This window comes from Anguilla rostrata, chromosome 5 (genome assembly GCF_018555375.3).
Source record: "Anguilla rostrata isolate EN2019 chromosome 5, ASM1855537v3, whole genome shotgun sequence".
Classification (NCBI taxonomy): domain Eukaryota; kingdom Metazoa; phylum Chordata; class Actinopteri; order Anguilliformes; family Anguillidae; genus Anguilla; species Anguilla rostrata.
In genome coordinates this window covers 35,372,362-35,400,153 of record NC_057937.1, presented here as the reverse complement: position 1 = coordinate 35,400,153, position 27,792 = coordinate 35,372,362, and the positions used below count along the sequence as shown (strand labels likewise).

The 27,792-nt window shown below is 39.4% G+C and overlaps 2 protein-coding genes across 5 annotated transcripts; one reads left to right on the top strand and one right to left on the bottom strand.

The window, feature by feature from the left end:
• Positions 1-39: 39 nt before the first annotated feature.
• Positions 40-17,084, bottom strand: LOC135255154 (calcium and integrin-binding family member 2-like). Of its 2 annotated transcripts, none has more exons than XM_064335952.1 (6): positions 16,988-17,084; positions 9,034-9,068; positions 4,026-4,137; positions 2,876-3,023; positions 2,479-2,674; positions 40-969 (listed from the first exon to the last, which is right to left on the bottom strand). In XM_064335952.1, exons 3-6 carry the CDS (start codon positions 4,092-4,094, stop codon positions 948-950), a joined length of 435 nt encoding a protein of 144 aa, XP_064192022.1. In that variant the 5' UTR covers positions 4,095-4,137; positions 9,034-9,068; positions 16,988-17,084; the 3' UTR covers positions 40-947. The 2 variants fall into 2 exon arrangements, with proteins under 2 accessions (XP_064192022.1, XP_064192021.1); XM_064335951.1 differs by lacking the exon at positions 16,988-17,084 and adding an exon at positions 13,268-13,728.
• LOC135255153 (leucine-rich repeat-containing protein 61-like) lies at positions 16,025-25,972 on the top strand. Of its 3 annotated transcripts, none has more exons than XM_064335948.1 (9): positions 16,025-16,339; positions 20,817-20,912; positions 21,007-21,153; positions 21,361-21,421; positions 22,028-22,113; positions 22,224-22,289; positions 23,639-23,707; positions 24,805-24,930; positions 25,185-25,972. In XM_064335948.1, the coding sequence occupies exons 1-9, from the start codon at positions 16,312-16,314 to the stop codon at positions 25,289-25,291; spliced, it is 786 nt and encodes a 261-aa protein (XP_064192018.1). In that variant the 5' UTR covers positions 16,025-16,311; the 3' UTR covers positions 25,292-25,972. The 3 variants fall into 3 exon arrangements, with proteins under 3 accessions (XP_064192018.1, XP_064192020.1, XP_064192019.1); XM_064335950.1 differs by lacking the exon at positions 16,025-16,339 and adding an exon at positions 16,385-16,626; XM_064335949.1 differs by lacking the exon at positions 16,025-16,339 and adding an exon at positions 19,197-19,338.
• The last annotated feature ends 1,820 nt before the right edge of the window (positions 25,973-27,792 follow it).

The following is a 27,792-nucleotide window of genomic DNA, read 5'->3' as shown; positions in this document are numbered from 1 at the left end:
AATGGAGACTTCAAAAAAGTACTCATTACATCAACAAGCAACAGAAAATAACATTTATTGAAATTGTAGCCCAAATGTTTTTTATCATGTCAAACAGCTGACAAAAAATCTGGGGTAATTGACACTAACATCCAAAGTCAAAAACAGGAAAACAGGTATTAAAGCCTGATCAAACTTCGGGCAGACATTGGATAGGACAGAGATTGAGGAAGGTCAAAAAATAAAAAAGCCCTTCTTTAAACTGGAGAAAATTTAGGAAGATATGATTGTCGTCATGCTCCAGTAGTGGAATTAAAACAACACACGAAGCAAATTTGCCATTAACAGTTTGCGTTCATGCACTGTAATAGAGAAAGATTGCATAGCTGATAGAAAATAAATCTGCCTTCACCTCCTTGGTAGCAAAAAAAGCTGTGCTTTTTTGCCCTAAATTCTCTTCCTCAATTCCTTGACACGTGAGCACATCTGTCACATATTTCAGGTGTGCATCGGAGACATGTTAAAAAGGTCTGTCATAAGAAAAAGCCCTGAGGCTGTAGGTCAGAAGCCGCTGAAAAAATCCGGAGACACAACACTGTGCCAACAGGAGGTATCCAATTAAACGCAGTTCTTTTGTACCTTTTTCCTTTTTTTTCCTTTGAAAACAAAGGCGCATTCCTGCTAACCGGTCAGCAGCCTGAGGAGCTGTGATATTGTATGGGGAGGGGGAGGGGGGAAACCATGCGCTCGTTTGCTTAGTCCTCTGGATTACAGATGAAAATGGCACAAAGGCCTGTGCTTTCCTCTAAGAAATTTTGATAAAAGCCCAGACAATTATTCCTGGTTTTGGAAATAGTGCTTCACGCGGTCGCTGGTCAGGAAGAGCGTGGTCAGCCCGTGGTCCCAGTGAAGTAGAAGATAACCTGTTCACGTGAATGGTCATCATGTGCACATGTCCTTGAACACGGTCAGATTCGTATGTGGAAGGTGCTGAAATCACAAATACAGAGTGTAAGAAGCAACACACACACACGGACATGCACACACACACACACACGCACACACACATCACTGTGACCCAGAACAATGTGAGAACAGAGGGAGATCATGTGTCCTTGGCATTTTTTCAGAAAGACATTTTTACCCCTGTGACAAAGAGAATTTTGTTTCTCTTTCTGCATCAGTGAAAGATGAACGGCACGTCACGACTGTGAGAGGCTAACAACGACAAAGGAACCTGCAGGGTTGTGATTTACTCTAAAGATCCTGCAGGAGAGAGTGAAAGGAGGACATATCTTGGTGGATCGGCCATACGTTCGTAATCACTCTGCTTCACCCTCTCTCTCTCTCTCTCTCTCTCCTGCCATTCTATTATATGAGATCTTGGCAGATTGATGCCCAATAGGCCTTTCATGTGATTCTTGCCTTTTTCATTTGGAGGCATTATGTGCCACTCAGGTCCCCTGGGACAGACCTTGCTGGCCATGATGATTTACGTGCCAAATTTTGCCAGGAGAAATGTGTCCGTGTTCCAAGAAGTGGATCATAATGATCCCAGTCCAGCGCTAATACCGCCATTAAACTGTAGGCATGTTCTTGCTAATTCTCAGAGTTCTTATGTTAATTGTTTCCTGGTAATTTCCATTTGCTCCTTGGAGCCATTGCTGATGACATCGCTTGGACAGAGGCAGGGTGCAAAGGATTGTGGGAGCTCCATTTTGCCTAAGCGGTAATGAAAAGGCAATTTTTCACTATTTTATCACCTCTGCAAGATGGAAAGATATCTGTATCAAGTTCTGCTCCCTGTAAACCTGGTGCCCAATGAGTTGCTGTCAAATAAAAAAAACACTCTGTGGCAAAACTAGTCTAGCCCAGACAACACAGTATATGTACACACACACATGGGCAGGCAATGAGTGCATTTGTTTAATTTTATTTATTTTATCAGCTATCTTGTGTGATGGACACATTCATGAGGAGTATCATCCCCTGGAAAAAGCAACCCTTCAGCATTGCAACTTAGTATCGAGCTGTGTCAGCCTAGTTTGTGCTTTCAAATAAGAACTTTACAACACTATGACAAATGGAATGGTTTCCTATAAAATAGTGTTGACTATGCGTTATTTGCTTGCTGGAGTTTTTTTAATGTTTTTTCCTGTTAAAAGCCAAATGTAAGAGGGTGTAATGCTATTTACTGTCTACTGGACGACTGCCTGGCTCTTCTGCGTAGAAACTCCTGCATTAGCATATGTACAACTAACTGAAGTTAATTCCTTAAACATCTATACCATAGGCATGTAAATCCTGATCCTGTTTGGCCAGAAGGTGTATTTTTAAGTTTCATGTTGTCATTTTCTGAGAGAAGAATGTGAGATCAAAATTGTTGGGCTTGCTTGATAAGAATGAAAATATGAATATGTGTGATGATACATGAGTGCTGAGGACATCTAACACGTGGATGGTGATTTTCTGTTTTTTCACCTTTGGTCATATAGCTACCTTAGGAAGTCAGGTGCTCGTGAAATCATGTTCTCAAAATCGGCAAAGGAGAGCTTGTTGTCGCCGTCCAGGTCTGCCTCCTCGATGGCCTTTTCGCACACCAGGTTCACCTCTTCAGCTGTCAGTTCCTCCCTTGTCAACTTGTTCAAGGTCTTCTCCAGATCCTCTTTGCAGAGGTAGTTGTCTGTGTTGAAATCTGCCATCCATGGAAATGAGTGTATCACAGCTTAAAAGCATTAGCAATAATAACTATAATTATTGCAAATACCATATGAGGCCAGCGGGCATTTTTGTGTGCACCTGAATCTCAATGCACTTCAAAATTGAATTCAGATCACCAAATAATTTCAGTCAATACTACTCCCCTTATAAAAAAAATCCCCCCAAAAAAACTTACCATATATTTTGAAAGCATAGATGGCTTTCAGTTCTCTGGGTGCCATTTCACTGAGCACAGAAAACATGTCCACAAAGTCATTAAAGCTGAGGTTCCCCAGGCCGTCCTCAGAGAAGGCCTCCACGATCCGGTTTCTGAAGGGGTTTTCCTGCGGGAAACAGTATCACTGACTTTATTTTTGAGTCTGAGAGGAGGTAGGTCAGTCTGGTAAACTGCACATCAGGAAATCCAGGCAAGACATAAAGATGAGGGAGGTCTTTGAGAGCAGAGATACACCAGAAATACTCTTAACATGTGGTGACCTTGTGAACCTAATGACCCTGTGCGACAGACCACAGTTGTCATTAGGGAGAGGTATGCCGGTCTTTTATCAGAGTTATCTCTGCTGTAGTACTGTGTGTAGTGTAGGGTATGTACTATAGGGCGTGCACTGTCGGGTGGACCACAGGCAATTGTGGCCCAGCAGGTTTGAACCATAGACTGTAGGAAAAAATGGCTGTGACAACACCCACTGATGTTTCATGGGCTTGTAAAAAATGTTTTGAAACCACGGAAATGCAGTTTTCGTGTAGCCACGTTGTACAAACTGGAGCCAGAGACTGAGCGCTTAAGATCTCCCTCCCCCTTGAATGGCATGAAGGGACTAAGCAGGGATGCAAATTGTACCTCATTGGTCCACAAAATATATTGTCCAAAGGACACAATAACATCATAAATCAGCACATAGGCAGACCTTAGATGAAGAAAAAACACCTATTGCGACTGCATATTCTTGTGGGAAATATTATTGACTTCCTATTTTGACAGTATAGGCATCATTGACTTACGTTGAAATTGGTGACAGAAACACCTATACAGGAGCCAGCCACTCAAGTGCTAGCGATCAACGTCTCTCAACAAGACCAGGAAGTGAACTTCAGAAACAAAGCCCGGTCTTGGCCGCTTGATTTGAACACTATGGCTGTACTCACAAGTTCCATAATATTTACATCACAGAGACGCTGCTCCCAAATGGTTCAGTCAGCACAGGTGCTTATATTGCTCAGTTCTGTAAGTGGGCTTTGTCATTAGCCCATGCATATGCATAGTTTACTCAGCTTTGCAAAAGCATTGAAACATTTGTATTCTTTGTAATAAAACCCAGACTCACCTTCAGCTCCGGCATGTTGACTATAAGGGCTAAGGGCAATTTGACGTCCGGCTCTTCAGTGTAGTCCATCGGTACTAAATGTGGAGCTAGTTCGTGATATCGTCCATGTAACCTGGAAAAGGGACACAAAAATAGGTTTTTAAACTTGACTTTTTAACTTTTTAAAATATGAACGCGACTTTATTTTGTTGTTCTCTTAAGACCAAGTCATGATGCTCAAGGTTCAAATCGTTTGAACTTTAACCTAGTTTGACGCTGACTTTTTACACCAGTCAATCATATTATGGCTTTGTATAATGCAAGCAGATATAAACATGGAAGAACAGCTCAAATATATTGGGTGTTTCTCAATACCAAGAATGTCAAGTTAGGACTTGAGTTCTTGTGAAGAATGTTCTTGTTCTTTCCATGGAGACTGCACTTGCAGTAATACAAGGACAGAAAACATTGTATTTGACATGCAATGCGTGATTGTGACATGCAGTTGCGCGAACACCACAAAACAGGCAGCAGCACTCTATCCTGATAGTCTCCCCATCCCTGATACTATGTATGCATCCTTGATTTTTGGGGGACTCAAAAACACTTATGAGATCTTCAACCACTCTCACTTCTTTGCATTCTTGCATTTGTAGCACAACTTTGGCCATTTAATATTGTGTCACAGAAGTTTACAAAAACAAATTAATAGACACATTGACACATAGACACATTGCTCTGGCAGCAATTGGAAATTGTTCATGTTTTTATTCTAGAGCGCGAGACATGTAATTCACCATTTGGCCATTCTCAGCCATAGGAAGCTTCAAAGCACTCGGCCAGCATAGTCTGGAGATAAGACATAGCAGGAACTGGGGGGTGGCCATTGGAGATGTGAATGTGTGTCTGTGAGTGAGTGTGGGTCTATGTGTGTGTGTGAGTGTGTGTCAGAGGAGGTGTGTCAGTGTGTGTCTACATAAAATATGCAGCTTTCTTTTAGTTAGTCAGTTTGGGAAACTTAAAAGTTAATTGGAATCTGAGTCTTGCATCTAGGTCTGGGATTCTACATTTCATCTCTGATTCTTCTGGAATATTCTGCTGTCTTTTGGTTTTTACATTTTGAATTACTTTTGGACAAAAGTTGTAGTTTGGTATCTTCTTTCATTCAATTCTTGTGTGACTGCCCATGTCTGTAACATCTGTTAATTGTTTTAAGGTAGTTAAACCTCATCTTTAGATCATACGTGAATGTGTTGTAACTTAATACATTTCTTAATTTTCATCTGGTTGTGAGTTGTACATTTTGATAAAGTTTGATCCTACTGTTTGCTCTGCCAATAAATTTGGCGATTTAACTGATAATTTATATCTTTGATAATAATTACCAAATTAAATCAAATAAACATATTTTACATGTTGGATAAGTGAGGTGTTTTAACTGTTGATGCACTTGTGTTCGGTATTGAGAGTGCCAGACGTCAAACGAGGATGTTGACGGTTAAAACTGCCGTGTTTGGAATATTAAATATATTTCAATGAATCCTCACCTTTCTGACAAGAGAATAAAGAACTAGCAACTGATGGTGATGACACAGCCAGCCTACATCATTCATCTTTATCGGATATCACAGCCTGTTCCTTGTCATTTATGCTCAGGCCTTTTCTTGTCTTTTTGGCTGTTACACAAACTTACGCCTGTAGCATATGTTTTAACCCCTCAATGTGTCAGTTACATTCGGCACAGCAAGCTGCTATGTGCTGCTATCTTAATTATGATCTCTATTCCCCCATGACTGACCAAGGTTGTTGGGTCAGATCAACCCCCTTGGTGTATTTCTCCCTTTAGAATATCATGTAGTATCTTCTATGTCTCTGCCCATGTGTGACGATCACCTTTGCTAAAGAGAGAGCACAGAAAGCAAAATCAATGGGCAGGAAACGACATTCAGGAAACTGCAGCGTGCCATGATCTCGGCAGGCTATGGCTAGTTTGGAGAGGATACGATATTCCAAGAGAAGGCGGGGATGTTATTTACGGGCTAAACAATCTGCCTGGCTCTGAAGCAGCAGAGATTGCCGAATTCTCCCATAATCCTTATCTGCCCCTTCAGGAAGGTGTATCTTCAAGGAAAATTCTGTCTCTGAAAAGAGTTGCACCCTGAAATATCTTTTTTTTTTATAAGGCAGCTTATACCTTTCCTAAATTATTACCAATTGAGACAACTGTATGTTTTACTGATACCGTTCAATTTAAAAACCCTTTTCAAGGACACAGTGTCCTAGTCAATGTCCTGATTCTAAATTCAATTCACAATAAAAAATAGTAGTGTACAAATAATGACTTGGTGGGTGCAATTTCTATCCATGGCAAAATCAGTATGTGTATATGTGAAATAAATGCTTTGGGTTTTATTTTGTTTCCTCTGCTACCACCTCTGTGATAGCCTCTTATCTTCTCTCAGCGAATATAGTGGCAATGGAAAGTATTCATGTATTTTAAAAGGGGGAAATGTGAAATCTCTGTGTATAGTACTGTTTTATGTAAACAGATTATGTGATAATATGTGATAATGAAAATTACTGTAAAATACGGACAACATGCAATGAACTTCAATCCCTAAACCTGATAATATTTTTATTTCACATTATTTAGTGACACTTCCTCCTTTTGCTAATACCTCTCAATACTAAATATTGTCAACACATAGACCAGCTTTAATTGAAGTCAGACAAAATTTTGGCAGGCCTCGATATTCAAAAGAACTGTGTGTAACATTTCAAATTATGCATACCCTACCATCCACTCACTATTAAAATGTACATTTGTGTCTTTACATTAATAACCATAAATTATTTAATATGCAAAAATTTAGGACCCACAGATTTGATACTGTATCTGGATTGTGCTACTGTAAAATGTGGGCAGCAGCCCTGCAGGGAGGAAAAAGAGAGGGAGGAAGAGAGAGAGAGAGAAAGCTGGAGGAAGAGAGACAAATTCACCTTGCTTCAGGGCTTTGTGAAATGAAGGACCCCATGTTGAGCCTTCCCATGACCTGATAAACTTAATTTATGGTGGCACTGGGCTAGGACAGCGGCCGTACGGACGGATATAATTCCCAGAATAATGAAAAACACTCATGGCGGCTCTGTACTCTCGCTGGATGCCGAAGATAAAAGTTAGTAACGGCTCATTGATGAAGAATAAGCAGACGGTTTCAGCACCCATTAGGACAGAATATATTAATTATCTCATTAATGTATCCATCCAAAGCCACCAAAAACAGTCCTTTTCTCAAATGCTGGAAAACAGAAAATGGTGGACTCTTCCCATCCCCAGGGTTACATTCAGACCAGCTGTTTCTACACCATAATCACCTAATGTATGTTTATTAGCACCATCAGAGCAGAGTCCCATCTGTTAAGCCTGTTAACTGGTTGATACTAACACACTAAATTGATTCAAAGAAGAGTGAGTTTGAATGGTTGGGAAACTGGAATCTTAACCAGACGATAGCAGGTTTAATTGCCTGTCTGAGGCACTGCTGTCCTACCATGAAGTAAGGTACTTAAAGTGAGCTGCATCATTAAATGCCCAGCTGTACACGTGAATAATAACATGGGGTAAATGGTGGTTCTGTACTTCTGTAGCCTCAACATTGATTCAGTTATGATGCGGACATACATTGCCCTAATGTTCCATTGGGTCCACTGAATAATTGCTCACCCGTGTAAACGACACATTCAACTAACCGATTTCCACAGCACGTAAAACATTCACTTATCCTCAAAATGGCCATTTCTTGTTCATCAGGAGGCAGCTTAAATCAAAGGCCTTCAAATGCTAGATGCCAGTTCTTTGGCTGTGGAACCTATCTGTATTTACAAAGCATATTAGGAAGGAACAAGAGAGATCTGACATGGATGATACCAGAGTCACATAAATGGCCTGTGGAGAAAAGAGCCTTAAACTTTTGAGACAGTTCATATCGGAACACCGCATACATTCCATATGAGAGTTTTAAGGAAATCACTTGGCTATCCATTCAATTCACCCAAAGCAAAGCATTGACAGAAAATGCAAGGGATAGTAACATATATCATAGAAGAAAAATAGACATATGTCTTTTGTAGAATATGTTATTCATAATATACAATTTATGCTCAAAAAGACATTGTGCTTTTGATTACTTAGCGTTATCTTTGATTTAAAGTTTATATATGGCATATTGCTTCTCACTGCTGACATATAAAAATGATTGTGACATATCTTGACACATTACTATTACTATTAGTCAAGAAGATATTATGATATATTGCATACATTATGATATACAGGGAGCTCCATAATGTTTGGGACAAAGACATATTTTTTCTTAATTTGACTCTGCACTCCACAATTTTTGACTTGCAATCAAACAATGCACATGTGGTAAGGGTTAGGGTTAGGGTTAGGGTGAGAAGTGCAGATTCTCAGCTTTTATTAAAGGGTATGTTATACATTTTGGTTTCACCATGTAGAAAGAACAGCACTTTTTATGCACAGCCCTTCTCTTTAGTCGTGTGTTCAACTGCTTCTTTAGTGCAGGTATAAGTGCTTTCAGTATCTAGACTTGATTCTAGGCTTTGAATGTCTTTGGGGTTTATTATTAAGACGTAAATTAAGGACTACCTTATTTAAACAGGCAGATTGGCAGAATGAACTGACCAGCTTATTAATAATGTCTCTGTGTGTAGTGCACACTTCATATACAAATGAAACAACAAAAAGAATCACAAAACAAGAACCAAATTTATACTGATTTAGGCAGTGTAATTTATCTTCTCCTAAAATTTTAAGGCAGGTCAATTTGACCCAGAATGAGCACAATAGATAACTGGTTGCTTATGTAACAAGAGAAGAGTGAGGGGGTTCTCTTGTTTAGGAAAACCCCTGACATGCTCACTCACTGTTATGTGTGCTTACTGATCATCCAGGGTCAGGATTGAACAGAAAAAGGTGGTTACAATGGCAGAAAGAAGTGTCACTCACCGAAGGATTTCTTTGCGTGTGAAAAAAGTGCAGTCCTGTGAGGAGAAAAGAAAGTGGAATTAATTGCTTTGAAATCAAATTAACTCTAAAATAAAATAAGAACTTTATAAAAGACATATTTTATGTTTTGCAGAACTATGTAATACTTCAAGTGTTAAACTGAAAATGGAACTCTGTTATTAAATAACCACAATTTTGTTTTTAAAATTTATTTTTTAAATAAATAAAAAAATCGTGCACACTAAATAAAAATCTATTATCAAATTTCACACACAATTTGCAAACTATAATAGATATTTCACTGGGGCACTGCAAGTTGAGTATTTGGCTCAAGGATGAAACCACTGTGCCCTTGCCTGATATTGGACTCACAACCTTCAACCTTACAAGCACAGACTTCGGATCACAACACCACCTGAAATGAAACATGCCAGGAGAGGCAGAAGGATGGGGACAGTTCATTTCCACAGGCTTCGTACCCACGTCACATGATAGGCCCCTTTCCCAGAAGTCTGTGAGTCACTCAACCCCGGCCGCATCTCCTCAGGGGCTCAGATTTCACAGAGGTGTTGACGGCGCTCTCCTCGGGTGTCAACGCCTGTTGCTCAGAGGCGAGCAAGGTGAGGAAGAGGGAACTTCATCTGGCCACGGTGGGTGGGCGGAGCCGGCCGAGACAGCGCCGACATTCCAGAGGTTTCTATTGCTTCAGTCATGCCAGACAAGAGCCTCAGGATCCTACTCACACATCTCTAAGCCACTTGCAGCACTGTATCCCCGAAGATCTCTACCCTCTTCAGATAGAAGTGACCCCCATGTGAAAGTGACCCCTGGGTCATTGTGTATTATATTTTAGGGGCGACATAGCTCAGGAGGTAAGAGCGGTTGTCTGGCAGTCAGAGGGTTGCCGGTTCGATCTCCCGCCCTGGGCATGTCGAAGTGTCCCTGAGCAAGACACCTAACCCCTAATTGCTCTGGTGAATGCGAGGCATCATTTGTAAAGCGCTTTGGATAAAGGCTTTACAATATAGCCTACTTTAGCATTTTGACATTTTCACTTAAATCAGCAGTGCATCAAATCTGTCCCGCATGTATGTTGCCCATCGTATCTGTCCATCATATCAGGCAAAACCCTAGCATCCGGCTGATGCCAATAAGTTCCCTTTAAGCTACAGTATTATCAGCTGACTTGATACAGCCCCTATATTATCTTGCATCCCCAGTTCATATACATTTAGATATAATTGATTGCCAGTAACTGTTAATGAGAAATTCTTGATCTACTGTTGAGGAACATTGGCAACACTTCGTCTCCGGGCTTAATGTTTTGACAGACAACAGAATCACAAGTACTATACAGATATACACACATTTTAATCCTCAATCTTTTAGTTTAACTCTGTATATCTAGTATTTCAAAATGTAATTTCAGTAGATTACAAAGCCAGTTTTGGTGTACCTACTTTTGTAATAACATGCATTTACTATGTTGTGCATGCAGTGTGGAAATATTTTGAAAAGGGCCTACATAAATGTTAAATATGTGGACACAGCATGCCTGATCCTGTGTTGTGTATCCAGCTGAGGTGTAACGATTAGTGCAACAATGCGCTCCATGGTCTAGATTGGGTTCCTGCCAGTTCCAACTGTGCCAGGGGTCCTGGAGCGTGAAAAGGAAGAGAGGGGAACAGCCACACAGCTGTTCCATGCTTCCCCGCACTACAGTAAACTCCTGTGCTCCAGATGCACGGTTACGCTAAGCATGGGGCACAGCTGGAGCAGAACAACTCCAAGTCAACCAAAGACTCATTCCCCTCCTGTATTTTGTGCTTACTACACAGCAGACATAACACATAGCTCACAATATTTGCTTTCTTGTCACTAAAATCTTTTGTGTCATTGGGGAACTTTCTAAACTTTGAATTGAATTCAACATTGCCAGTAACCAAAGAAACGGAGCAGGGTATCTTTGGAGAGTACTGTTTCACACGGGAGACATTAGCCTCGCTTGCCTTCAGTTATCAAGTTTCACCGAATCACTCAGAAAAACCTGAGTAGGGGAAGACAGAGTGTCTTCAGCACACACCGTGACACGACTACTGTTACCAGGGAACAAAAGCGGGGTCTTCTCACAGGTCAATGCAGGAAGGAGTCGGCCTTCTCAAGACTCAAGGCTTACTTTCTTTATAGCAGTCTGAACAAAACTATGAGATCCATAGGCATTCTTAATATTCAGTGTTAAAAGTTAGAAACAACACTTTTTTTTGTAAAAATCTCATTTGTCTCGTAACCCACAGCTGGTGTTTTTTGATCCTGATGAACGTAATATGATCTTTTTAAGCCAATTGAGGTAATGAGGACTGATAGAGTTTCACATATCCTGAAAAGCAGTTTGTCCTTCTCATTCACATCCTGAAAACTTAAACCATTGCTTTTACCATTAATTTGGGTATTTTGAATGGATACAATTTCTGATCATGTTTAAACTGACTGCTTTCAGTGTTCAGAATTCATTTGTTACAGAATTCGGACTGAAAATCACAACCACAATCCACCAGACAGTATACGTATGTATGAGGATGCGCCAACAACCAAAAAAGTACAGTAGGTCTCAGAAAAGGCGTGTAAAGTATACTAAATTGTGATTACTGTTACTAAATATCCACCATTATGCACGTATTGTACGTCGCTTTGGATAAAAGCGTCTGCCAAATAAATATACTGTTATGTGACCATGTGCTAGCCAACAAATTGCGGCCGAACAAACAAGCAAAGTCGTAGGCCATACAGAAAATGATACACAACACAGGAGTTCCACGTGGAGTTCCTTTTTCAAAGGCAGCGCTTTACACCTTACGCAATATCCCCATGCTTCAGGCATCCGCCGGCCTCGTGTACATATGGCTGGACAAGGAAAACACTGCAGTGCACTCTTGTCCGTAGCAGTCATCGTTGTCTGTTGCTGTTGTTCACCGATACTAGAAAGTAAAGCTGAGAAACATCTAGTACCCAAACGCACCTTCAACGGAATAGATAACTTCTTAATCCTTTAATGCATAAAAGCTAACGTCACTTCAAAGATACCAAGGCACGCAAGCCGCCTCGTTATTTATTCATGTTTTCAATTATTTCAAAGATTATTTGACCGGGAAAATTCCTCCAGGAACGGTACCCTTCCTTCCTGTCTGTTGCTTTTCGCCGACAAGAATGGGAGAGTTGAATGCCATGAATCGACCAGTATTCATCCACTCCTCTTTTTAGATTCGGGAAAATGAGCGCATAGTGAGTCATACAATGAGTTCGCGCAAAGCTACCAGATGGTGGTAGCTTCCTTTTCTGTTCATTCAAATTCTATCTGCTGCATGTCTTCCACTGTACTTCCGATGCAACCCCACCGCACGCACACTGCGAGGACTTAATGTGCGATCAGAACCTGAAAGTGCTTGTAAGTTGTTTGACATATAGCTTCGGTTTGACGCGGGCTACAATATAATAACCTACTGAACATTCATTGGTGAATTTACATTTGTTAATTTAGAACTGAGCGTTCTGTGATATTTAAATGCTGAGGTTCATGCATATGCTCCTTTTTTGAGCGAAGCAAATCAAATATATCACATTTTACGTATCCCATTGAATTAGACTTCAACTTTGGTGTTTGTATTCATTAATTTGGTCAAATACTTGCGTTTACGTAGGCCTATCCTTCAAATTTGCTTCCATGAACTGTCCACGAATAAAAAGGTTTCCATCAGTAGAAAGCAACAAAATACGTTTGCCTTGTTCCCAAATTACTTTTCAATGTTAATTCTGTAGGTGTTTTTTGTAAAAGATAGCGACTACATTGCGCTGTTTCATATAAGGCGCCTCTGCATTTTATATCTATAAAATTATAAAGATAAGCAATGCATCTAGTTTGCGCGAAATACATCATGAAGAGCAAATGGAGAAAAATGGAATGACCTATTAGAACAAATAAATGAGCTTGAATACTATCTGGACAATACTTGTCTGTAAAATGCAACAAACTGTAAAATTAACAGCCTAGTGCTAAAGTCCAAAGTAAATCGTATAATCAGCAATTTCTCAGCTAAATGGTGGGCCCATGTGCCCGAGTTAAAATATTACATAATAACGAGGCTAACCGAAATCACTTTGTGTGCTGGCATCAGGCACCGGACGATTTCAAAAGCCAATTAACAAACAACAAATAAAAAAGAAACACTTATAATCTTACCTGATAGGCGTCTAGCTGTTCATCAGTAAATATCGTTTGCTTATTGCCCATGTTAATCGAATAATCTTACTCTTTGACAAATGCATCACATTCGAAGTGTTGGACGTCCTCTTTATTCTAGGCATTTAGGGCATATATATACAGTGCGATCGGAAAAGAGAGAGGGAAAAACCCGCCGGCATTGAATTTCACTACTTCTCGAGAAACATCCAGGATCTGTTTGGAGGGTTTAGGGTTTCTTTAAAATCGTACTACATAGACGAAAAATAAAATATTGCCAATGTTTGAAAATGTTCTGTTTGAAGCTGCGGTGATGATGATACAGGAGCCCGTTCCAAAACATTAAATACAAAAAAATACGTGAAAGCGATTTCCTAAAAAATGATTCCAAAGCGTAATTCACTACGAAGCCGTCGGCACGAACATCGTTTCAGCACTGACTGCTGTCCAATGCCGTCGTACTGAGAGACTTCTGCACAGCCACAAGGGGACGCATATTATGCCTTTCCCAGCAAAATAATACCTTGGCCAGATTAGCATGGTGTGGTTTAAATGTGGATCTTTGATTCGTTCCGCGAGAGTGAACTTTTAATCACGTACGTTGTTCAGAACGGGCCCTCTACTGATCCCGGGGCTCTTGTTAATGGAATAATGATTTCCAACAAGTGTAAATATATTCTGACCAAAATACCTTTTTTTCTGAACCATTTTATTGACACAAATATAATTGGTTTTTTTTTACATTTTATTTAACATAAATAATTTTATTTATTTTACTTTGGACAAAATGTGTTTTTGTGCAAAATGCTAAAGCATAACACCAAATGCTAGCCTTTTTTAAGAGCAGAATTTCCATTCCAATGTTAAATGTGACACCGAAAGTCAGGGTAGCTATGGATTTCATGCACTGACTATAAGTCAACATCTTTCCCAGTCACAATCTAAATAGTTCTAATTTGAGCTATGTTGTACATTGTGTCCCTGGTGGTCAATCAGTGATGCGCCCAAATGATTCTTTCCTCAGGCACAGAAAATAAAGTGAATAACATTCCCCAAATAATGATCATCATTAATTATTTTTGAATTCTTATAGTTGAAGCTGCATAATTAATGTGGAGTACACTGCAGTGCATGAAGGGTTTTATATTGATAATCTCACTTCAAAGTAGATGCATTTAAAAACAAATAATGGCAAATAATGGACAGAATTGCTGTTGCAACCATAAAACTAACATTGATTTGCATAATTTGATTTTGGGAGCTATACCTAATTACAATTAAAAATAACAATAAATTGTGATTCTCACCTAAACTCATTTTCAAGTTCATCATTACTGCCTAAATTCACCTCTGGTTTACATCAATCGCAATGTGTAGTCTAGTTCAAATGCTGTGATGAACCAGATGATTTATGAATGTTTACGAAGCCTTCCTTTAACATAGGCCAACATCAAAGTTGCATCACATGAAGATAAGCAACAAGAACAGAGAGTTACAGAACAGCAAGTGACAGTGTAGCTAAATGAGCATCAAGGTACTAAGATCAGTCTATTAGCATAATTAGCTGCATAGCTACAGATACAGTAATTCCCAACAAGTATCTTGATGAGCAACATACACTACTCTTATGTACACACAGAGCCCCAATAATGATACACTCTATGAACAAAAGTATCTGGACACCCCTTGGTCTAGGGCTGTTTTTTGTGGTTTAGGCTAGGCCCCTTAATTCCAGTGAAGGCAAATTTTAATGCAGCATACAATCACATTTTAGATGATTATTGGCTTCTCAAACAGTTTGGGGAAGGCACTTTCCTGTTTCAGCATGACAATGACCCTGGGTACACAGCAAGGTCCATATAGAAATGGTTTTGTCGAGAACAGTGTGGAAGATCTTGACTGGCCTGCATGTAGCCCTGACCTCAACTCCATCCAACACCTTTGGGATCAATTGGAAAGCTAACTGTGAGTCAGGCCTAATCGCCCAATCAGTGCCTGACCTCACTAATGCTCATCTGGCTGAATGGAAGCCAATCCCTGCAGCAATTTAGTATAAAGCCAGAAGGGTGGAGGTTATTATAGCAGCAAATGATGGACCAACTCCATATTAATGCCCATAATTTTGGATGAGATGTTGGCTGTCAGGTGTCCAAATACATTTGGCCATGTATTGTACTAACGAGCAAAGTTGTGGTTTAGTGTTATAATAATAGGCCTATATGCAAGTTTTTCCAAAACTTTTTTTTTTCTCACTTGGCAGTAAAGGAGCTGCTGGCAGTAGGCTAAACTGTTGACTTATTAGCTCTACTAGGCTACTAAAAGAAATCATTAGAGGATTTAGAGGATGAAACAAAAATGCAAGTTAAAGTTGAATTAGTAGCGACTACTGAGTCAGAAATTACACAGTGGTTCAAAATGCAAACTTTGAAATTAACAATAGCCTATAAAAGATATAGGATATGTGATTCTGTGCGCAGTATATCATGAATAAAATCAGGTAGGATAGGCCATTTCACGGTCTCTTCAGCTCATGACAAAAATATTCGTAACCGGGAGACAATTAAGGACTAGCCTACACGCTTTGCCGTGTTTTGATGCCCTGTAGTGTAGTACCTTCTGAATTGCGCTTGGCGTTAAAATGACCCGTATCCCTGACGATATCCTAAAAACAAACGAGCACACACAAATGGAAAACTGGAGTAAAAAATCAAATGGAAAAACTCACTTCCGGGTATATGATCTGGTCAAAATCATAGTTACTTATGTCGTCTGCGTTTAGTTTAAATACGCCCGTGCATTAAAAAAATAATAATCACAATAGCCAGACATCATAGGAACTACCTAAACTGACCACAACAAACAAGTTGTCGTCGCGATTTAACTAGCCTGGCGAGGACCACTCAGAAATTAACCTTTGCAGTGTATAGCCAGCTAGCTAGCGGCATAGATAGCGACTTCGGTAGCCAGCTAGATAATTACAGTGTTGTACAGCTAAATGTATCGTAATAAACAGAGCTAATCACCAAACCATAAAGATCAGGATAATGGATGGCAAAAGAGACAAAGCCCAAGGTAAGAATTCAGGGATCGAACTACAGCCTAGCTTAGTATATGACGTTTGCTTCTCTAGAATCTCCGCAGCTGATGGCTAGTTGAAGGGTTTATTGATTCTGCAATGATTCCAGTGATAGTGCGGGGTTTTCACGTTAACGTCAGAAAGATGTAAAACAAATGACTGCTCAGTTAACTAATTAGGCTACACATTTTAACCGGCTAACTCTTCAATAAACGAGCTATCCATCTCTCGTTAGATTTCATAACGACCCAAGGACTTCACAACAATGCATACAAGAAACAAGGTAGCAGCTACGGGTAACATTATTTTTAGCAAACCAGGTAGCCAACTAGCTAACGTTGCTAGGTGTTAAATGTTAGACCGATAGATTTCACCTAGGGAATTATTTTTGTCGTAGCCATTTCCCTAGATAACCAGAGTTAACCATACCTCTCAAAGTTAATAAGTTTAATGAATATTTAGGTAACGCGTAACATTTTACGTGAGCTACAGCTGAACCTAGTTAGCTAATATATGTCTTAATATCTGTAATAGTCTATGTTAGGTTTATCACCGCGGAGATTATTTTCATAGCTCTCGATTCATTTCGCCGTGATTTTACACAAAAGCGCCACACTTGTGGCGCGTTAAATAAGGTTTCTTACGTGCTCTTCCACACTGGAACGGCGTAGCTCGTTAGTCTACGTCACCAGTGTCTAAATTGTTGCTGCTTTTAGAACATTGTCAGGTGTTAGTTCAGTGGTAATCACAAGGCATTAGATAATAAGATCGGTTGATGCCAAAATTATTAACGATCCACAGAGTAGGTTTGGTAATCTCCAATAGAGAAAAACGAAAAAAAAAAATCAGTACATTAATTTGGTGTCATTTTGACGCAGATTTACGCCCAGCGTATCCTGTCAGCATAAAATAAAAAAAACCTTTGATTTACCATTCCAGCGTTTTAAGACTGACTCTGTCTGACATTAAAGTATCTGGTTGCCACAGTAACCGTTAAAGCTACACAGGGACACAGTGAGGCGCTTCTAAGCTCCTGACCCTGCGATCCCAGATAGGTTACCCTATTTTACCTTAAAATGGCTACAACATTGTAAAGTATATATCCTAGATATTATGTTTATATCTGCTCAAGAAAATGTCTTTATTACACACACTCATCTTTCAGAATGTCAAAAATAAAATGAGTCCAAGGTGGAATGATAGTTTGAGGAAACACTTAGCGGGCAGGGCAGGAAAACATTATCACCAATATTGAAAGGAGAAATTGGTGTAAAAAATGAAATCATACATTAAATGGCAGTGGTTACACAACCTCTTTTAGGAAAGGTAGAAAGTCCAGTTCATCATGCAAGCCCTGAGAAATTGTGGCTTTTAAAGAAAAAAATCCAAAAATGTTTGCATGCCTTCAAATGTCAACATCTCTCACTGATTTATCAATTGCCTTAATGTCAATCACTTTGAGAGAAGCTGGGTTATTCCTGTGGATGCTTCATGGTGTTTGGCCTTTGGATATCTCATGCTGTTTAATTATTGAGTTCTATGCTCTCTACCAGTATTAGCTGCAATTGTTCTCGAGAGAGCTACTACGAGGACTCTCAGATAATGACAAATTTGTCTGCCGTAAGAAAACATTGCTTATTGCATGGCACGATGGCTGTGACCAGTGATAATGACAATCTACTAAATGTACTGGTTGCTGGTCCAGCCATGTGATTATCTTTTTCCCATGGAGGTGGCTGTGCATTAATTTTTCTAAAATTGTTGGGGTGCTTTTCAGTCTCACACCTAGAGTGAAAATGGAATGATTTAGATTAAAATATAAATTTTTTATTGTCTTGATTTGTATATCTCTACTGCAGGAACCCTGTTTTTCTTTTGTTTTTCAGTATATATTTTTTGTTTAGTAGTTTGGCTTTTGTTTGACAATTTGAGGCTTGTAACCTTGAGAACAGAACCATTTTTCTATATCCTGCACTTGGTTATCAAAATCAGACTCTTTATCTCAGATCCTCCAAAGCCTTTGAAAATGTCCAAAGGGGACATTATTTATCAACAATATGAGTTGAAGCGGTCCCCTTGAGCAGAGTATTTTTGTCGGCTCCTTTCCTGAACATACTCAGTAAAATATACAGTGTTAATTCAACTCTTAACAGATAACATTTGGTCCCACATTCCAGAAATGTTATCTGTTAAAATTTGAATTAACACTGTTGGAGTTGAATTTACAATGGACATTTTACTGTGTAGTGGTGTGTAGAAGACCAACAATGATCTTTTAAATATTTTAATCCATGAAAGAAATTTGGGTCCCACTATGATGTAATGTGATGTAAAGTCGATTTGAGGTTTTTATAGGTGTTTTTTATAGGTGTACAGTTTATCCGAAAAAATAAAAAAATTCTATTCCATTAGGCCTAAATTGAGGATATATTTAGTATCGGTAATGTTATCACCTAGTCTTGGTCCATGGTAATGGACGATGGTTAATGGTCAGTAATGTTTGTATAAAGGGATTCTACATCTGTTGTGACCAGAAGACACTCTTTGATATTTTCCATTTTTTCAGTGATGTTTGTAATGTGCTATATCTTGAATAAAGGGCCAAGATAAAGCTATTTGATGAAGCAGTTGGTGTACATACAGCATGGTTCAGTAAGAGAGTTTTTCCCTGATATAATCCAGTTTCCAGATGAGGTATCCATCTTTTTATGGATTTTCAGGAGCAGGTAAAAATGAGCGTGGCGTTCCTTCTGGTCGGTGAACCGGATTGGCCTTGGCAACGCTGGCCGGTGGAGAGAGCACACGCACCTGGGCTGCATTAATTAATCAGCCCAGGTGCTTAAAGGTGTGTTCCTCTCCGCAGTTCAGGGCCGAGACTGGGAGCAGACACCGAAAGATCAAGCTTTTGAGGTTCGTTTTGTCCCAGCACAAAAAGATAGTTAACCTGCCGCTGAAAATTAGGCTGGTCAGCTGAAAAGTGGGCCAGCTGTGAACAGTGAGCTGAAAACCTGCTGCTCAGTTTTGCTTTCTTTTGTCTTTATTATTTTAGGTTGTTTTAGTTTATTGTTTTTTCCCGGAACCCGTGAGGGGGAAGGGTGAAGGTGTTCATTTTTTTCGTTTTGTGTTGGTGTGGGTGGGCTCTCTCTCTCCATGCAGCAACCGACGGTGCACTCCTGGAACTGCCGCATCTCCCTCCCAGCGGTGTCACGCTGGCATGTGACAGAGAGATTTTAGTGTGTTTGCAGAAAAGGAAGTTTAATATATTATTTCTTCATCATCCAGTTCTTTGTCATTGGTTAAGGTAATTTCTCATGGCCTCTTGTGGATTGCTTGATTGCTTCTGTCATAATCTGGCAACCAAGAGGTAGGCATACATTTAGGTGTGGGTAGTATAATCACTGTTCAACCATACGATCTACTAAACTTTTTATGATGTCAATGGGTTGGAAGAGGATCAATAAAATCAACTGTATTGTTAATTGCAACACAATATTTGTGATTTACCATCTGGAGTGTCCTTATTGTAGCTTCAAAATGTTGGAAGCACAAAATGCAGGCTGAGAGAGTTTCAGAACACAAATATGAAATTAAAATGGGCAATGGGGATTATCCAGTGGCCAAACACTATAAAGTAGTCCTTGGAAATAATACTACTTTTCTCGAGGTGATTGCCATTGAAATAATTGACAAATCTGTGAGAGCTACAATGAGAAACATTTTGGATTTTTTTTTTCAAAGGCACTGTTTTCCCAGGTTTGAATGATGAACTGGATTTTCCACCTTTTATTTGAAGTTGTTCTGTAACTACTGTAATTTCATGTATAATTTAAAATGTTTTTTTTGTATGTGTTTCTCTCGTATGTATTACTGGTGTTGGTAACTGGTTTTGCCCCACCCTCTATGTGTGTCCTCTAATTGTCTTTTTAACATTATTAACAAAAGCCCTTTTAAAGACTTTTTAACATTTAAAAAAGGAATACCTTGGATAACTAGGTGATCAACATTATTTTCTCAATTTGGAGAGAGACTTGCCAAATGTGCCTCTTGAGTTACTGCTGTTGGACCTGAACCCATTCAGTAATGCAGACATTCTCCTGATGCCCTTACCAGTGAAACAGTACCTGTTCTCTGCACCACAGATCACGCATTTGCATTATCACTCATCAGTTGAGGGATACATCTCTCACTGAGATCAGCTGGTGGCCTGTGGTTGCCTGCTGCTGCATTAGGAGGAACTAATGAAGCTGTAACCAAAATAAAACTAGCCAACTTAAATCCAATTCACAAGTGGCTAAATGTCTTGGTTGAGGCTCAAACTTGCGACTACTGTAAGTGAGAGACTGTACCAGCTGAGTCACATGGGAGCCTGGGCTTGCTGTTACTTGCTGTTACTTTGAAGACAAAGCAACAGATAGGTGGATGCATACTATACCTGTGTGCAGGGTCAAATTCCCTTGTCCCTCTCACCTCCAGAAACCGAAGTTGCAAAAATTACAGCCGAGCTGCTGAAGTCCCGAACGGGGGAGTTCGACCTGGAATCAATTTTGTTTCTCAAACTCAGAGGCCTTGGTAAGATTCCTCTCTTGAATCAAAGTTATGTGTTTACATTGTGGGGAAGATACCTGGATATACAGAATGCTTATATATCCAAGCTGTTTTACAGGTATATATGATCTTGGCTGTGTGGGAGAGTGTATGAATCTGGAGAGATTAGACCTTTCTGGGAACAACATCACAAATCTAACGCCTCTGTCCTCCCTGCGCCTTCTTATCTCGCTCAATCTGTCTGCTAATAGGATTACCAGTTTAGGTAAGGATCATTCCATTCATAAGATAAAATTTATATTTGAAATTTTCTGATATGCAGTAAATTCTTTGCAAACCTTTTCAGGGTTATATTTTGTATTTGTTAATAGTAATAGTTCTAAATGGTGACATTCCTTTATTGTTATGCAGTTTTTACATTGGATTCATACTTACCGGTCTTCAGAAATGTCATATGTTGTCTTGATTGCAGAAGCCATTAGCAGCTGTTACAGCCTACAGAATCTAAATGTGGCTGGAAACCTTATTAACAGGTAACGGAATTTTCCCAAGCAGCCCTTTGGATAGTTAGAGAAGGAAGCAGTGCCTCATGAATTTTGTGAGAAATCACTTGTATTTAGTAATTTGATTTGAACCGAAATATGTAGTATTTTGCAGTCGAGAGCGATTTTTTCCATCAAGTTAGTGATTGACAACATTTGCTCTATGCTAAACGGTGTTGATGAAGCCTCTGTCTCTTACCTCTAGCTGTAAACATTGCTTCCTATGTGCTGTTTTTGGTTACTGTTGCTATTCCCTGCACTATAGCTTTTAATTGGGTTCAAACAGCAGGGGAATTAAGTGCACTGCAAATGTTCCTTAAACCTACCATTTTCTCCATGGGGCACAGATCCACATTGTAAGCTGACTGATTCTGATAGAAAGACTTGGACATAGTGAATTATACTGTATTATCAGAATTTAGAAATCAGTCCTTCGTAGAGCCCCCACAGGGAACTTTCAGTGCTTCAGTGTATTTAAGGAATTTAGCACAATTTGTGTCATTAAGGCTTTTGAATACTGTCCTTTCAAACTAACTTTAAAAACAAAAGTGTTATTTTAAGAATGGGTTGCATTTTTTGTTGTATTGGTGTTTTCAGTATAGAAAACCTACATTGTCTTCAGCCTATGAGAAACATGGAGAGTATTCGCCTTAATGACAACCTGTATAACTACACCAACCCAGGTATGTATGGTCCTCTTCATTACACATTATACTAGTCAGGAAATGTGTTGTGTTTAAAATAAAATTATTTAAACTATTTTTCATATCTTTTTTCTAATATCTCTTTTTAGTTTGTAAGAACTCGGCATATAGAAACGTTCTCTTGGAAATGTTCCCTAACATCAAGGTGTTGGATGGTGAGTGTTACCATGTCATTGTGATTTACTTGGTGTAAACTGTGTTAATGTCAATCATAAACACTGGGAACACACAGATTTGTGTATGAAAAAATAAGTCTTTATAGCACTGCTGTCATGTGAATTGCATCATATTTCCCTCTTTCTCTCCATTTTGGAATGCCCAGTCATACTCATGCTGCAACTTGGTAGCCTGTATTGTTGGTTCTGTAGGGCATTGATTCTGTCATCACTTCACAGTTCACCTTGATATGAGCCTGGCCTGGAGGAAGACACTTTGTGTGTAGCCAAACAGAGGAACTTGCAGTTGCCCAATTGACCAGCAGGGGTCAGTGCTGCACAATAACATTCTCCAGTGACCCCTGCTGGTCTGAAACCCTTTGATCCCTCGGCAACACTGGAGCCAATTGTCCATTGGCCTGTGTGGCTCCTGGCCAGTTGGCACCGGCACGGTCCATATTCAATACCAAATTGTGGGGGCCCATCCAGGCGCTAGAACAGTTCCTTAACACAATTCAATTTTGGAAAAGACTTGGTTGAGCTGTACTGGCTGGCCATGCAATGTGGCCTTGTGAAATATAAATAAGGTTCAATTGAATAAGTTTCCCTGAAGTGGTTGACAGAGCCCTCTTGTTTCGCGTGGTGGAAGAATTGAGAAGTGTGCAGATTGAAGAGCGGGAAGACAGTGTGCCTATGAAATAAGGTAGCAGCACAATCCCTGAGGTTCTGGTCACTCTAAATGTGATCGCCATGGAGTGTCAGTAAAAACAGAGGGGATTCCATTCTCAAAACTTTGTTCCTTACGTGCATGGCAGGTTTGAACAGAATAAGTCCTTCAATGATTGGTGAGCAAGGTGGTCCTTAACTAAAATGAGCACAATACTGACAAACCTCCTCCTCATTGAAGCCAACCTGTGTGCATGGGTTCCAGCTGAGCTAGCAACAATTCTGATCCTAATTGAGCCAATTAAATGAATACCACTCTCTCTGTGCTGGATGTTTTGCTTGGATGATGACCTCTGGGGGCAAAGGTTAAGCACTCCGGCTTTATAACCATAGAATTAGCTATTTGCGCCATGCTTTTCAACAGCACATTTGTATAGAGATGCGATAGGCAGGCTTCGGGGACTACAGAATGGGTGGACCTACCATGTGGTCTGAATAACCTGCTGATTCGAACCATAGTGTTGTGTTGTGGTTCAAATCAGCAAGGTCATAGAGCCATTTAATGACAGAACATGCTAGTATTCCTGATGCTTCTGCCATTCAGGAAGGCCTGCCCATTCGGCTCTACCTATTGTGGGCTCTTGTATACTCTCTCTGCAACAAGTCTTCATTCTTTGTTTCAGGTGAAAGAGTGGTTGGACGAGGGAGCGATTTATACCAACTGTGCAAAGACATTGATGACACAATAAAAGGTCTGGAAAGTAGCTAAATTACATTTATGTTTAAATCACATTTTTTACTTTTAAAGTGTTAAGAAGATTGTTCTTATGGCATAATGCAATATTTTTATGTAATTAAGCCATAAGAAAAAAAAGTATACTTTTCTAAATTTATGACTGGGAAAATGAAAAATATTTCAGAACAGGACAGCTGGAGGAAAGGGTATGTTCCTTCTAAAATGAACATTCATACACATAATTTATGACAGCCCATTAGATGGATCACACTAGCAGTTAGTGTAGAGAACTATGTAGGAAAATGAGAGATTCTGACATTGATGTCACAGACCAAACATCTGACAGTGGTAGGATTGGAGTGATTCAGCTGTACATGTATCAGCCAATACTAATCAAGCCTAGTTATTGGAACATCACCGCCCCAACCTCAGAATGGGCGAATCAGAATGGGTATCAACACCCACTGTCTGGGTAGCTAGCTATTTAGATTCGCAAGCTATTGATTTCTGGCATCTCAGCTTGTCATCAAGCCTTCTATTAAATTTCCAACATCAAAAACAAAGTTAGATAGCTTGCTAGTTACTTAATTTAATTTCCTCTACCTGATAATCCAGTCAGACAAATATAATCGTGTAAAAGGGAAAAAAGTGTGCGCATTTCAGTGCTACTGCATCTTCATCAAAGATATTACTAAATTTTGTATGACTGCCATAGTCAAATCTTTACCACGCACGGACATTATTACTATCTCAAAACACTCGTAGGTACATTACATTAATTATTAGGACAATTAAAGGCTGCTCAGCTATGAACTATAACATCATTTTTTAAGTAAAGGAAAGAGGGGATTCCTGTGTTTAAATCTGTGAGTGACATGACTCATGCCAAAGAATTCTTGAAGAAGCTGAGTCATATTCCATTAAAGACCATGGTGGCGTCTTCGCACTGTTGCCATATACCTCGACCAACCAAAATCTGGCCAGTTCTCATGGATCAACAGAGTTGCCCTAAAATCACTTGAGCTGCACAATGTTGCCCGGATGCAGTGTGACAATCATGGTTTTTGAAGAAAACAAATAGTAATAATTTTCATATTTATTATTAATTCACAGAAGGCATGGCTAGAAATGGACAGACAGTAGAAGTGCCTGAGTGCAAGCCTTGGGTTGAAGACGGATATTGGGACATAAAGCGATCAAATAGCGCTATCGTCGATGAGGCCTATAAACAGTTCAGTGGTATGTGTTCTTCCCGCCAAGGGAAATGCCTTTATTTTTATCTCACAATAAACCTAAAAACATTGGACTAATTAAGGTGCTTTAAATTACATTATATTCCTTCAGCATTAAATATATGAATGCACTTTTGTATACGTTTAAATTAATAATCGGGCTCAGGCAAATAATCTTTAATTTGTATTGAGAAGAGGGTGAACTTCGGGTGACGCGCTGAAACAGGCTTATTGAGTTGACTCCTTGCGTTCCTTCCACAGACGTTCTCCAAGAGTGCAGGCTCCTGAACAGCAGGGCTGCCCATGCCATCGCCCAGACGGAGAGGGCTCTGACAGCCAAGAGTCAGCCGAAGCAGTACTCGGTGTGAAGCGTCAGGCGTCCGAGCCACGCCCAACCCCCCTCCCCTTTATACCGCCAGTGTAATGCTGTGCTCTGCATCAGTGCTGGAAAGAAACCTTTTTTTTTTCTTTTCCTTCAAGGAAATTTGTTTTGGTCTACCCTGTATGCTTGATATCATTGCTCGAGTCCTTAAACGTATCCTGCCTTATGCCCAGTGGTTCTGAGAAGAGCCAGAGTCGACTCTGCAGTGTTCGTTGGAGCTTCAAACCACCGTGGTTACAGAATTGGGCCTTTTCCACCATCTCAGGATGCTGTTAAGGTGTTTGTTCACCTAGCGCACTACACGTAACACAACAGCTCGCGTTGCTTAAAGCTATGCTGCTTTTTGGGGTTAGAAATGGACTCGTTCTTTCATTATTTTGACTATTTTTATGTATCAGCATTAAGAAAGCTTTTCTGTATTTCCAAATATGCACGTTGCACTGCTTGATGGTGATTTTTTGGAAATATTTTCCTGTTTGTATTATATGCTTTACAAAAAAGCAAGGCACATATAACTATTTCTTTGGTACCCAGAGAAGTCCTGAATAGTATTTTGCTTTTGAGTCATTAACTTTTGACTCTCTACCTCATTCCTTATCGCTTATAGAAATCTTCTGAGTTTCCTTTGTGTGTATAAAAAATAAAGCTGGTTGCTGAGAAAGAAAAACACCTGTGTGAATTATAATAATGCCATTTGCAGAATAGCATGAACAAACCACTGTTGACTGGATTCATATTTGATGGCCATTTGGTGGCCGAATTATGCAACTACAAGAAGAGCTCTTCATCTTACTTCTGTTTCAACCGTGCCTCAGCTTCAGTGTGGGGGCGAAAATACTGGGGGTGTAATGATTCACTGATCTAGATCGATGTATAAATTCAAAGGGCAACAATCTGATGCAATCTATACAATGTGCAAAAATCAATATGTATTGTTATGAATCATAGCAAAATATTCATTTAAATGTCCAAAATGTTATGGCAGTTCGCTCTCTTGCAACACTGCCAACATCAATCACTGTTTATGTTTCCTCATCATCACATTGAACGGATGTTTTTCCTTCCGTTCCACGTGACATCAGTCTCTTTTTTTTTTGCATTGTCATCCTCATTTTGGTTGCAGGTATACATGTTTTTTCTTACTATATCTCATTGTATTGTATCGAAATTTGTGATATTTAACCAAATATCGAACCGTTGCTTCAAGAATTGAAATCATATCCTATAGTCAAATTTACACCCCTAGAATATACTGTGGTGAAGTGAGTTTTATTTTGGATATGGGATATTGGACAGGCATTCAATTTGAAAGCTTTCCAGAGGATCCTAAAGGACTATCATAAATGTCAGTGGTGCAATGATTTCTAGTGCATATCACTAACACCCCCCTCCTTGACGTTGCTTAGTTACAGTGGCACATGACCTGACCTGACCCTGTCAGGGGGTTTCTGCACAAGAGTGTGGTAACAGAAACATTTGGCCTATTATTTTGTTTCATCCATACTGTATGCTTTATCCTTATTACAGATTTGACCTAGTAATGAATTTGAAATGTTAATGGGGTTCATTTGAAAGATTTTACAAGCTATTGTGGTATGTCATTCATTTAAAGAGGTTGGTTCATTTCTGAGCTGTGCGTTTAGGCTTGCTTGTAAAACATTTACAGTCTCATCAAATTTCGTTGACCAATCTTGTGAAGAATTGACTTATTTGTTGTGAAAACCTCTGGCTCAGTTAGTATTGAAATAGGCTATTGATTTTCCATTGCACCACAATCTGTATTCACTGCATTCTTTGCTCACTGCACTCTAGTCTCAGAAAAACAAAATTAATATCCCATAGAAGTGAGAATATTGTGTCTATATCATGACAGGTATTGGGAAGGGCCTAGGTTCTCTTTCGTATGGGCTGGACGGGTGTGAACACAGTTTCTTTTTTAAGGATGCTAACAGTTAGATCTTGGAATGAGTAAGGCAGGTGCGGGTGCAAACAAATTGACCTGTGCGGATCCAAAAACTGTTTCCCAAGGCATAACTGAGAAGACACAAGCATTATAAAGCACTTGATTTTTAAGTTTTATATCATTTGAAACTTAAATTTTATTTATTTATTTATTTTAAATAGTTAAAAATAAAAAACTAATTCCCATGGCATGACCTTGGAGCGGTGTCCTCTAATGCATCTGTCAAATCAGCTCTGAATTGATGGAAAGCAATTGGATGGTTGTTTTGGGTTTTTTTTTTTTTTTTTTTAACATGAAAGGTCCTCAAATACTTTTCTAAATTGCTATTTCATCATAATGCCTTTGGCTTTAGATATGTATGCTATATGAATGGGAAGCTATTGAAATTTATTTAATATAAAATATATCAACAAAGTATTTTTCCCCGAACTAAATTGTCATAGAGGACTTATAATGGTTCTAGATCTGTAAGTCAGGTACTAGCTGAATAGCAATTGAACATTAGTCACTATTAAACAGTCCAA